At 40.3% G+C, this 13,895-nt stretch overlaps 1 protein-coding gene across 1 annotated transcript in view; it reads right to left on the reverse strand.

Annotated features, from left to right (window-relative positions):
• Positions 1-13,895, reverse strand: part of tnr (tenascin R (restrictin, janusin)) — a 435,043-nt gene that overhangs the window by 165,043 nt on the left and 256,105 nt on the right. The window contains exons 7-8 of the mRNA XM_062022570.1: positions 1,623-1,743; positions 189-405 (exon numbers count right to left, since the gene is read on the reverse strand). Coding sequence (XP_061878554.1) covers positions 189-405; positions 1,623-1,706 — 301 coding nt within the window. The 5' untranslated portion in view covers positions 1,707-1,743. The remainder of the gene's footprint in view (positions 1-188; positions 406-1,622; positions 1,744-13,895) is intronic.

Genomic DNA, 13,895 nt, shown 5'->3' on the forward strand with positions numbered 1-13,895 from the left:
GCAGTTTCTTTCAATAAAAAAATTGCAGCTCATTTTTATACTTAGCAAACTCATCTTGCAGGCCGCGGGCCAGATTAAACCTGTTCGCGGGCCTGATATGGCCCACGGGCCGTATGTTTGACACACCTGATTTAAACTAACTCTTGTTAACAGAAGTCCCCCCCCCCCAAAAAAAATACCATTCTCACCTCCTCCGGGTCCCGGCGGAGCAGACGCAGCAAGGTCGACCGAGCAAAGAGACTCCACAGGTACGTTGATGTTATAGACATGGTTGAAGACCAAAGGTTGCTCCTTCATGGTCTGGTTGGACACGGGGCCCGAGGTATCCCCATCTGGGATCTGTCTCCTCACTCGCGTTGTTCTGACCAGCTCGTTGTCTCCGGATGGTGCTGCGTGAGCAGCAACCTAAGGTGGGAGACCAAAACGGAGTGTTTAGTAATACTTTCTGGTTTTAAAACATATTTTTTGTTCTAATTTTAAAAGATTTTGTACTATTGAAAAAAACTGTTAAGTGGAATAGTCCCTTCCAGATTCAAACTTTAGCCAACGTAAAAACATGTTGACTGAGAAACATTGTAGTGGATGAATAGATACTCTACACAACTGATGATACGTTATACTTTGTTAAACAAAAAATAACAGGGTATCTGCGTGAACTCTTTTAGTCATTTCCAATGCTTTGGTTATCATCACACTTTTTTAGCCATAAAACACAACAAATATACAAAACATAACATACAAAATCTGGTATATATCTGACGATTATATATATATATATATATATATATATATATATATATATATATATATATATATATATGTATATATATATATATATATATATATATATATATATATATATATATATATATATATATAGATGATGATATACTGTATATATATATATATATATATATATATATATATATATATATATATATATATATATATATATATATATATATATATATATATATATATATATATATATATATATATATATATATATGTAGTACAGGCCAAAAATTTGGACACACCTTCTCATTCAATGGGTTTTCTTTAGTTTCATGACTATTTACATTGTAGATTGTCACTGAAGGCATCAGAACTATGAATGAACCCATGTGCAGTTATGTACCTAACATAAAAAGGTGAAATAACTGAAAACATGTTTTATATTCTAGTTTCTTCAAAATAGCCACCCTTTGCTCTGATTACCATTTTGCACACTCTTGGCATTCTTTCGATGAGCTTCAAGGGGTAGTCACCTGAAAGGGTTTTCACTTCACAGGTGTCATAGTTTTGATGCCTTCAGTGACAATATACATTGTAAATAGTCATGAAAATAAAGAAAACGCATTGAAATGAGAAGGTGTGTCCAAACTTTTAGCCTGTACTGTGTGTATATATATATATATATATATATATATATATATATATATATATATATATATATATATATATATATACAGAGTATATACACATGTCAGGTGAATATATAGACCCTATAGCAAATCTTTGTTGATTAATTTTTATAATTGACGTCGATTATGTCGACTTCTCGTTGCAGTTCTAATGAACAGAAACAACCCAGTAATTTAAAAAAAGAGTGACATTGTTACCTGTAGAGCCAGAAAGAGAGCAAAAGCCAGGAAGCAGTCTGATGTTGGCACAGTGGCCCTGCGATGCTTCTGAGCCAGGTGCATGCTGGGGACAAACCTCAACGGTTCACTCTCGTCACACCTGTTGAGGATTGATTGGAGGGGGGAAAAAAATAAATACATTTGAATATCACCAAAAGTAAATGTCAAGGGAAATTAAGTGAGGAGTACAACTCAGAGTGTATTTAAATCATTATCAATCTCTTTCTAGTTAAAGCAGTCTTCAAAAGCTGATTATCCTATTCCATTGCTGCTTGCCTTCGTCATCAATACCGTTGCTGCGTTCATGCCTGCCTGCGTGTGTGAAGGGAGTCCCTGTACTATCATCCGTAAATTGAAAATAAATACCTTTGATCAGATGTAGAATAATTGGTTTCGGCGAGCGGAGGAAATACAAAATAAAAAATGAATTCCAGGGATTAAAGCGCTCGCTAAGAACCTTTGAATGTATTTCTCTGTGCAATAGCAGACATTTGATCTCTCCACATGGGAGAAATACAGAAGTGCTGCTCGGGGAGAGAGCTGATAGACGGATTTCAGGAAAGACGGGCATCTGAGCGAGGCCGCTGTAATCCTCTCTCCGCGGAGTTGGGAAGGGAGAGAAGAGCACACTGGAATAAAAGTTACAGAATATATGGGCGAAAAAGGTGCGGAGCCCCTAAAGGGATATGGAGGGAAAACAATGTTCTGTGAGATCTCGCAATATTTTTTGCGAGAACTCACAATACTCTCGCAAAAGGTTTTTTTCCTATGTCAGTGAACCGGAAGTAAAACAGACAAAGCGATGGTGAACCGGAAGTGAAACAGACAAAGCGATGGAGGAGCCTATCCATCATCCGTGGGAGAAGTTTATTGATTTCTATTTTAGTATTGGCCTAACATATAAAGACATGAAATCGTATTATGGTCCTCCAACAGAGCACAGATGATGGGAAGGCTCCCGCATGCTCCCGCTCCTCCATCGCTGTGTCTGTTTTACTTCCGGTTCACTGACATGGGAAAAAAAACTTTTGCGAGATCTCGGAATACTGTTTGCGAGATCTCGCAAAACATCCATGTCCCTTTAGGGGCTCCGTAAAAAGGTGTTGTTATGAACCATTCTATTTTTTTTGTCCTGTCCAGCTTCTCAGGCGAATCATATAGTTGATGTAGATGCCCATATCGGCTGTTCAGATTTACTTTACAAAAGAGAAGTGTGGGATATTTTTCTTGTTACCTTATTTGTATTTGACTTTATTAAATGTATTTATATCATCATTTGGTGCAGCCGGGCCTTATGAACCATTGTAAATCCATACAAACAGCGCTTTGCAACAAAAAAAAAGCTTATTAATGCTGCTTTGTTTATGTTTTTTTTGGACAATTTACTTCTATCCATCCATTTTCTACCGCTTGTCCCTTTCGGGGTCGCGGGGGGTGCTGGAGCCTATCTCGGCTGCATTCAGGCGGAAGGCGGGGTACACCCTGGACAAGTCGGCAATTTACTTCATATAAACAAAATTAGCTTGTTTTTTTTATTTTTTATTTTTTTAAATTCGTTTATTTCCAAGGGGTACAATGCAATTTCATAAAACACATGACTACACATGGTTAAAAAAGCCAGAATTAGCCAGAAGGCTAGTTTTCATCTGTAGTCCCCTGGCCATGATGTAAAAAAGGCAGTACAATTACAATTTCAAAGAAAAAGAAAAGAAAAAGAGAGAAAATGAAAAAAACATATAAAAACAAATTAAATACAACAACACAACATACATCCTCATTTGTTTTTGTTGGGGATCACCCAATAGTTTAATATAATTCCAGTTTTTTTTAGAATTCCCCCTTGCACTATTCAAGGCAAATATGAAAAAGTCAGCTTTAGATTTTCTTATTTATTTCACTACACTATTTCTCAACTAAATAAATTGGTGTCTGTTGTGTCCTAATTTGATTGACAACTTCAAAGAGTGACCTCGTTCTTTCATGAGTTTCAGAATAAATTCATCAAGCTAGGGAAGGCCATTCTTTTTAGCTTTCAGTTTAATTATCTGTGTAAGTTTTACAATAATTTGTTTTATTTTGTTGTTTCCACTCTTCTGGGAGGACTTTTTATTTTTTAAGTTTTTTAAATATGTCTGGAAGTATGTTGTCCAACATCATAGCCTTAGACCAGGGGTGGACAATTAATTTTTACCGGGGGCCGCATGAGCAACCCGAGCACTGCTGGAGGGCCACATCGACAATATTTCAATTAAATTTGGCTCAATATTATTTTTGATATACCGTAAGATAAATAATAATAATAACAATAATTAATAATAATAATAATACTTTCATTTAACCCAAATTAACTTTATACAAAAGCAGATTGCTTTTGATGGTTTTATTTTTAACACTGTCTTACACTACACTTCCTGATGTATAATACAATGCAAAAATGTCAATTTCTGCACAGGGTTAATTTAAAGTTTATCCTGCATCCTCTTTAAAAGTCCAACATTTTCCCCCGTCAAATTTGGACAACCATCTATTGTCACACCTGCCAGCTTGTCCCATTTCAGTCCTAACATGTCCAAACACGCATTTACCTATGTGAACAAGTCATTACCTGTGGTTGTCCCTTTTAATTGACTGCATGGCTGCCAGCTACTCCGTGATTTGAAAGTCAGCAGTTATCCCACGTAAGAAGATGAGCAGCTGGGCGGTGTCACGTACATTGCAGCTCTCATCCAAAGCCAGCGAAAAACAGTCAAAGTCGGCCGTTCTGTTCTTCAGCTGAAGCTCCAAGTTTCCGGGCATATCAGCGCAACAGAGTCCAATAAGCACTCCTTAATAAACTCTCTGTCAGAAAACGCCTTACTTTTTCTGGCGATTTTGTGAGAAATGACAAAACTTGTCCTGACGGCTGCATTCTGAGGGTGTGAAATATGGCAAAAAGTCCTTGTTGGGTTTGCAGTTTTACCATCAACGCATCAGCCTCCTTTGCGTGCTCTTCATCGGACAGATTCCGGTATTTTTCCTCGTGCTTCGTCATGTAGTGGCGATTCAAATTATATTCTTTAAACACAGCAAGCTGTGTACCACAAATTAAGCACACGGCTTTACCTTTAATTTCTAGAAATAAATACTTGGCAGTACATGTCTTGTTGGAAACACGCCATTTGTCATCAACTTTTCTCTTTTTAGCGTTTCGGGGGTAACCGTGTGTGGGGAGGCGGGGCCGGCGGACCGACGGCGCCCGCTCCAAGATGGCGGCGAGGAGGCTTGGACGAGGGAGCGGCAAGGCGGGGCGCGCTGGGAGCGACGCCGCAATCAGCATAAGGTGCGTGGAGCGCGCAGCTTTGGACAGTGCAATCACCCTCTCGGACCGTATGAAAGGGCGAGAGATGTGAACATCAAGAGAGAGACACAGAGAAAGACGGCGGATGGGAGAAAACCATCCTCTGCTACCACGCGAACGACGGCGACGTGCTGCTGAAAAGCAGACAACGGACGGAAGGAAACCATTCGTGTGCTCACGTAAGAAAAGGCAGCTGCTGAAAAGCACGCAAAAGACTCTGTTATTGAAAAAATAAAGAAGTCTAAACTGTCGCACGACAATGTCTTCCCTGGATGGTCCTGAGAACCCGCACGGCAGTTAGGACTGTCACACCGTGCATCACTTGTCGCTGTGCACCTTCACTCACAGGTTACACACGAACATACGCCCATAAATAACACTTTCCAAAATAAAAGCAGCACAGTTGTATTGCGCGCACGACATAGATGTTTTTTAAACTTTATTTTGTAATTTGTGATTGCCGCTGTTCACATTCACTCATGCGCATACGTCCACACAAAAGTAATACAAATAACGCTTTTCAAAACAAAAGCAGTACCATTGTATTGCACACTCGACATAGATACTTTTTTAAATGTATTTTGTAATTTATGATTGGCCTCACGCGGGCCGGACAGGGACGCACAAAGGGCCGGATGTGGCCCGCGGGCCGCAGAATGCCCAGGTCTGCCTTAGACAGTTTAAACATGTTTTAAGTAAGTCTGTAGCTTTAATGCTAATGAGCTGTTTGTCCACTGTGTAGCACCAATAAGCAGGCAGGACAGGTGGGATGTGTCCACCCTAATATGGGAGACAGACACTTTTGCCCCACCCACAATTTATGCGAAGGAAAACATTTTTTGATTTTGAAATATTTAACTCACGGGCTTTTATTTTGAAATCGCAACCTAGCATTGCATCATCATCTCTGACTGAGTTTTAAGGGCGTAATTAGGGTAGGGATCACTGTCACTAATATATCTTGTTTATAACATTTTGCCGTTTGTTTACTGGGATGGTCGATCTTCATCTATTTAAAGGCTAACTTTGTCAGTGTCCCCCAGTAATGGAAACACTATCTAAAATGTTGTATCACCTCATTTCAGTGCAATACCAACACAAATTGATTGAAGGCAGGTCTGTAAAGTGACAGCACAAGGAGTTGTCATTGAGCCACTAAACTTGTGTATTCAGGGGGGTCGAAGTGGAGGTGGGAATGTTGGCCCCAAGCAAAGGAGGGCGCCTCAGCTTTTGTAAAGTTAGAATAGTTTATTCTGCCATTTAAATATGTAATTTATAAAAATGAAAATAAAAAAAAAACATAAATGTTAAGATAAAAAAAAATATTATTTTGATACTTTTTGGTACTTTTCAATACTTTTCTAAATACAGGGGACCACAAAAAATTGCATTATTGGCTTTATTTTAACAAAACATCTTTTATAACATATTTTTATGGTCTCTCAGAGAAGGACATGGGAAAAATCATCCTCCGGCAGCTTTCAGAGGGCCTGTCCAAGATCAATGCAAGCCAGCTACTTGGGAAGTACAAGGTGTGGTGTTACCACTTCACCCTGTACCCAAGGATGATGTGGCCTCTGAAGCTGTGCAAAGTCACGTCATAGCTGCTTCTATGCTGTAAGCCGGATGGAAGCAAAAGCCAACTCTTTCATCCGAAAATGGCTTGGCCTGCCACGGTGCTTCTCAGCTGCTGGCCTGTATGGATGGAACTCACTCCAGCTACCCCTGAAATCCATCACCCTGGGCTACAGGCAGGAAAAGGCAAGGTTGGTGATGGAGCTAAGGGACTCCTCCGACAGGGCAGTGACAGATGCAAATGCCAGAGTCGAGACTGGAAGGAAGTGGAGGACCAAGGAGGAGGTCCAGAAGGCGATGGGGAGACTGCAACACCAAGAAGTCGTGGGCATGGTCCAGACAGGCCGGGCAGGCCTTGGATGGAGCGATCCACCCATCCTATGGTCCAAAGCAGGCAGGAAGGAGAGGAAGGACCTTGTTGTTGCTGAGATCAAGGTCACCAGGATTGAGCAGGAGGAGCTCAGAGTGAGGTCTGTGGCACAGGGGCAGCAGGGGAGGTGGACAACTTGGGAGGGTATCTCGAGCCGAGCAATCAGCTGGGCAGATTTATGGAAACTGCGACAGGCTCGGTTCAGTTTCCTCATCAGGGCAACATACGACACCCTCCCGAGCCCTAAAAACCAATGGCTTGGCACAGAGGAATCCTGCAACCTCTGCGGGACCATCAATGCCTCACTCCAGCATGTTCTGTCAGGCTGCAAAATGGCGCTGACACAGGGTCGGCTCAGATGGAGGCACGACCAAGTGCTCAGCAAGCTGGCAGAGGTCCTGGAGAAAAGTCAGCAGGAAGCAAACAACCAGAGTACAGCAGAAAGCCAATGCAGGATCCACTTCCTCAGGCAGGGGGAACCTGCGACACATTCCAGCAAGAGACCACCCGCCAAGCTATTAACACCAGGGGCGGTGTGGAAGATGGAAGAGGACCTGGGTAGGCAGCTCCAGTTCCCACAGAAGATATGCAGCACCACCTTAAGACCAGATGTGGTGCTGTGGTCTGCAGCTGTGAAGTCAGTAGTACTGATTGAGCTGACAGCGCCATGGGAGGAGGGACTGGAAGCTGCTTACGAGAGAAAGAAGGCGAAGTATGCAGACCTGGTCGCGGAGTGCAGAGAAAGTGGATGGAATGTGAGGCTGTACCTGGTGGAGGTGGGAGCCAGAGGCTTTGTGGGCGGATCAACACCACGCCTGCTCAAGGACCTGGGACTACGTGGAGCCACCCTGAGCAGATCCACCAAGGAGCTTTCAGAAGTAGCAGAGATTTTCGGGAGGAGCACTGAAATTCGGGAGTCCCCCGGAAAAATCGGGATGGTTGGCAACTATGCTGCAGACTGGGGCTGGACTTTAGCCGATAACTAGCTAGCCATGTCTTAAAGCACCTCTTTCTGAGGGCGTTTCAGATTTATAACTTCACCTTTATCGTTAGTTTTTAAGCCAACATGCTTCCGATCTCCCTTTTCTGTCTACACACTGTGTCTGCTTGTAAGTACTCCGTGATTGTGCGCTGCCGAACATGCTCATCTGCTCGTAAAACCAGCAAAGACACGGCGTGACGACGACGGGGGGGCGTGGGATGGTGGATCGGTACTTTTCAGAGGCGGTGTAGTACCAAATATGATTCATTGGTATCTCGGTACTATATTAATACCGGTATACCGTACAACCCTATACCTATACTATACCTACACCAATTAAAAATACAAAATGGTTCATGGAATTTAAACACCATGGTCTGTGGGTCGACCCTGAGCTTACCTTTAAGCCACATATTGATTATATTTGTAAGAAAATGTATGGCTGTTTGGGTTCTGTCTACAGATCAATTCATTGTTTTTCATTTGTAGTTAGGAAAATAATAAGATTACTTCCGACACTAGATTATGCAGATGCTGTTTACCAAAACACTACAGACTATCCTCAAACCTCTCAACATTCTATATAATTATTTATGCAGATTTGTCCTGAGATGTCCATTCAGAACTCACACTGTGTCATGTACAAGGCTGTTACTTGGGTTTATCCTAAATCAAGGTGTCACTTTCATTGGGTTTTGTTTTGTTTTGTTTTGTTTTTAAATGTATTTATTTACATGTGCTACCATACTATAAACAACTTTTAGTTCAGTATACAGCTCCCTATTCTCTTAGATATATGAATTATTCATTGTTTACGGTCCCTAAAATTCACAAAGAAACAGGCCGGAGGTCATTCAAGTATAAAGGCCGATCTGATTGGAATAATCTTCCTGCTTTTTTAAAGTCCATCACTTCTTTTTTTTATCTTTAAATCAAATGTATTTTTCCATTTGCAAACAAGTTGTTCTTGTTTCTGATTTTGAAGTTGCATTACTTTGCTCCTGATGTTGTACCATTGTATTGTAATCTGCTGTATTGGTTTATGTACATGTTTGTGAGCGGGTGTGATGTGGGGTGCTGTGCAAGTGGTAGAGCAGAGTGTTTTTGTGTGTGTTGTGTTTTATTGTATTGTGTGTTTCATGATTTCTCTATTCGTGTAGGGACCGCCCTTAAAAACAAGATGCTGTATCTTAAGGGGCTAACTTTGGACTCTTCACTCAACACAGACGTCATGACATCAATAAAGTTACCCTTTGAGCATTCACACGCATAACCAACCATTTTGGAACAAGGATGAGGTGATAGAAGAAAGGTAAACATGTAATACATCTATTTGTGACAGAATAGGAGAAAGTTATGTACAAGTTTTGCTTATGCATCAAATTGCACATAACTGTGGTGGGTTCAAAAACCCTTGATTAAAGTTAGAAACAGAGGTGTCACCAGGTAAAAAATAACGATGTGTTATTATGATTAGTATTATCCTCATTTGAAAAATTAAAAGGAAAACCTGACATATTTAGAATCATATTTTAGTGAAAAATGACAGGTTATATGATTTAAACAAAAAAACATCCTATTCTGGCAACTTTATATTGCATTTGTCAATATAAAAAGCAGAGCAGAGTAAACAAATCCAAGAATAGGCTGGGGCATGAATTCCAAACTGCAAAAAGGCGGTGATCTATTCTATATAATACATTAGGGACGGCGTGGCGAAGTTGGTAGAGTGGCTGTGCCAGCAATCGTAGTGTTGCTGGTTACTGGGGTTCAATTCCCACCTTCTACCTTCCTAATCACGTCCGTTGTGTCCTTGGGCAAGACACTTCACCCTTTGCCTCTGATGGCTGCTGGTTAGCGCCTTGCATGGCAGCTCCCGCCATCAGTGTGTGAATGTGTGTGTGAATGTGGAAATACTGTCAAAGCGCTTTGAGTACCTTGAAGGTAGAAAAGCGCTATACAAGTATAACCCATTTATCATTTATTTATTTACATTGGTAGAGCGCCCGTGCCAGCAACTTGCGGGTTCCTGGTTCGATCCCCAGCTTCTGCCATCCAAGTCACTTCACCCTTGCTTCTGATGGGTCGCAATTAGCGCCTTGCACGGCAGCTCCCATGCTCCCGTGTGTGTATGAATGGGTGAATGTGGAAATAGCGTCAAAGCACTTTGAGTGCCTTGACGGTAGGAAAGCGCTATACATAACACATTTATGACTCAACCTAAGTCATTTCCTAGAAAGTTTGAATGTAATGTGCAGAATATTCAATCATAGTTGCATGTTCAAAGCAATTAACTGAAGCCGTGTCCATTAGGCCTTGAGGAGGCTTTAATGAACGCTCTAAACATGGCCCTTCTGTGGATGCTATTAATATTTAATCATCCCCAGTTTGAGTCAAGTACAGTTGATTTAATTGATTAGAACAGAGGTTACTAACCATACATTACATACATTCAAGATCTCAAAGACGTGGCGTCAGGGTAGAGCATTGCTTGTCGTGATGAAAATGAACCAATTTAATAATAAACCATGACATAATTGTTTTTCTTCTTTTCATTAAACTGTTATAAATGTACTGTATTTTCTCTATTATTACAATATATTTTAAAAAATCACAAAATTTGCACACAAACCTAACATTATGCATCTGGGTCTTGCGCTGCCCAACCGTTTTAGTCAGCCTGTGTGGAATCTAGACGTGGTTTACTGGCTGGTGTGCTTTACACCATGAATTTTTAGTTTGTACACTGTAGAATCTATAGCCTATTACATTTTTTTAATGTAAGTGTGACATCATTATTCTTGATAATAATAATACATGTATTTCGATCGTAAATCGAATATAGATTTTAGAAAACAACTTTAAAGACGTTTCTTGTCATGGTGGGGTCGCATGGTTATGCGCTGGTCATTTTCCCAAGATGCAGACCAGGCCTGGCCCTAACCAATCTGCCACATCGGCAGTGAAGTGTATATACTCACAAGAAACCGAATAGCTTTGTCTTTGACCTTTTTTTTTACTTAAAGAAAGCAAATTAACAATCAGAATAGTTAACAAGATTAAAAAAATATGAATAAATAAATGAATACAAAAAATTAAAAAATCAATATATGAAATACAATATTTTTTACATACATAAACACAAAATAAAACGTGTCAACAAGTTGCATAAAATAAATTAAAAATACAATATAAATAAGGCACTGCACAAAACAAGATATCAAACCAGTATGACTTTAACAACTATATTACAAAAAAAGGGGATCCTACAGAGTTCTCTATTTGTGCTTTTTAATATATGACTTACAAATTACTGTACACCAGGGAGTACTGTAATTACCTAACGTTACATTATTATTTTCCATAACAATTTAGCCCCCTCCACAATATTAACCCGACGTTAAAACAGAACTAGCTATTTATTGATTAGCAATTGCCGAATCATGTAGCATTAGCTTAATGCTAAAAAGCCAGGTTACTATCACATTCTGTAACAGACAAATAATTTCATGTAGGCTAACGTTACCTACCTGCTACCTCTGTCTTTTTCTCGTTTCTCCTCCTCTTCTTTTGTCATGTCTGTTCATGTTTTTGTTTTGGTCATGCGTCATGTCTGTTCATGTTTTTGTTTTGGCCATGTGTTTATTTTTTGGACTCTTTTTAGTTCCTGGTTGCACTTCCTTGTTTGGTTTGGTTTCCATGGTCACCCATTAGTTTTCACCTGTCTTGTCACGCACCTGTTTCACGTTTCGAGTCATGCACCTGTTTTCACTGATCACGTTACTATTTAAATCTGTCTGTTTCTGTTGTTCGTCCTGGCGTCCTCACACTTTTTCATCACCCTGATTCATGTCATGTTCACAGTTCTTTACCAAGTAAGTTTTTGTTTATTATTGCCACAGTTTGTGTTTTTGTTTTATTGTTCATAGTTTTTGCCATTGTGCAAGTTTTGTTTTCATAGTCAAGTTGTTACCTCCTCTGTGAGCGCCTTTTGTTTGCTTCCTTTTTTTGTAGTTTATTAGTGTTAAAAAATAAACAATCATGCATTCAAACTCACGTCTGGCTCGCGCCAATTTTCCTTTGCCTTCCGGAGAAGCAAAACCCAAGAACCGAGTTATGACATCTTTTCTCTTTTTTCTTCCCTGGGCACCTGACAGTTTTGGCCGTTTTGACATCTTGTGTAGTTTTTTGATGTGGTGACATCCAAAAAGAGTCATGATACGGGAAGGGAGGGGGCGCACCGTGCGGGGGGAGGGGGGGCGTAATGTTGTAACAAATAATATTTCTATTAAATAGGCTTTACTTTGCATTTTAATTAACGTGGGATTATTTTTTGTATTTAGAAATAATAATACCAACTTTTTTTTTTCTTCTTCTCTCCAACATTTGTGGCACTGGCGTGGCGCCCCCTGATGGACGGCGCCCTTAGCATTTGCCTATACGGCCTATGCCACGGGCCGGCCCTGATGCAGACGGAACTCTGGATGCAGTGTGAAGGTAAGAAAAAATTATTTAATGTCCATAAATCAGTCAGGATACAAAAATACAGAACAACACGCCGATAGCATGAGGGCTATGGCGAAGCTTAGCACATGAACAAGAATCAAGAATCATAGAAATCATCAACGCAACGTGTTGCATTGAGCAAATAAGACAGCTAGACTGAGTGTGGCGAAAAACAGGAATAAGTAGCTCTCTCATTAGTGCTCGGGAGCAGGTGAGCGTCCCGAACACTAATCAGAGGCAGGTGAAACTAATATGCACCCATGGCAACTAAAACACAACTGCAGGGGTGCTCATAACAGGAACTGAGGGAGTCAAAAACTAAACAAAACATGATCTGGGCAACGGATCCATTTTTTTAGTCCATCTCCACACTTACTCGCTGCGCACAGTACAGGTCAGCAGCCAAGAGGAGTTTTGGAACAACAATTAGCCTGTTTTGAAAATGTTTTAGTATTAGTTTATACCAAATAATATATTGCAAAAATTGGTTTGAGTTCAGAGTTGTGTTGAATCGAAAATTTATTCCGAATACAATCTTCACCCCAAGAATCAGAAATCCAATCGAGTTGCTGTAAAGTGCCTCTTGTAGTACTCTGACTCACCACACTATAAGAAGTGGGGGCGATCGTGAGCTAGCAGATGTGTGTCATTACTGTGTTTTATCAGCGAGGAAGCCTGCGTTTGTGTGTACGGTGTACATTTTTTTATTTAAGTCAGATGCAAGAACGATGTCGAAGGTGAGCCACGTAAATAAGACTGCCCACAAAACGGCGCATCCTGAAGAGACGCTCAGAATGCTACTTGAAGATGATCTGTAAAACATAATCTGCAACATTTTGACCAAAGAACCACCATCACATGTTATGTAGACCACAAGATAGTGTTTTAAATTTAGAAAAAAATCATGATATGACCCCTTTAATGCGCCATATAATCCAATGTGCCTTTTGTATGAAAATAGACCTGAATAGACACGCTCATCGGCAGTGCGCCTTTTAATCCAGTGCGCCCTATGGTACGAAAAATACGGTAAGTAAGATATATGATATATCATATTCATAGGCGCCGATCCCGTGGATTCTTCGGGGCCCGAGCACCCACGGACAATGCTGAGCACCCACGTGGGATTGATGGCAACTTTCAATCTTTAAAATAATTTTTGAAAAATCAATCTTGTTGTAGTTCATTTTGTGGCGAGTTTGGTCCGTTTTACAAAATAATAAAGCCACAAATCATATGGGATATTAACTTCGCTGAACTACTGTCCATTTTTTTTTTTTAATACACACACACCGAGCACTCACTGGCAGAAATGTAGATTGGCGCCTATGATCATATTGATACTATGTACACACGATCAAAATAAATTTCAACCGACTAACCAACCAACTATTTTTGATTTTACTGTGTTTTGCTGTAGCTGTTTAACAATTTCTTGCCTCAGTTTTAATGGTATTTTTTTACAGTACAGTCCTGTGGTAA

The sequence above is a fragment of the Entelurus aequoreus genome, linkage group LG16 (genome assembly GCF_033978785.1).
Source record: "Entelurus aequoreus isolate RoL-2023_Sb linkage group LG16, RoL_Eaeq_v1.1, whole genome shotgun sequence".
NCBI classification, from domain to species: Eukaryota; Metazoa; Chordata; class Actinopteri; order Syngnathiformes; family Syngnathidae; genus Entelurus; species Entelurus aequoreus.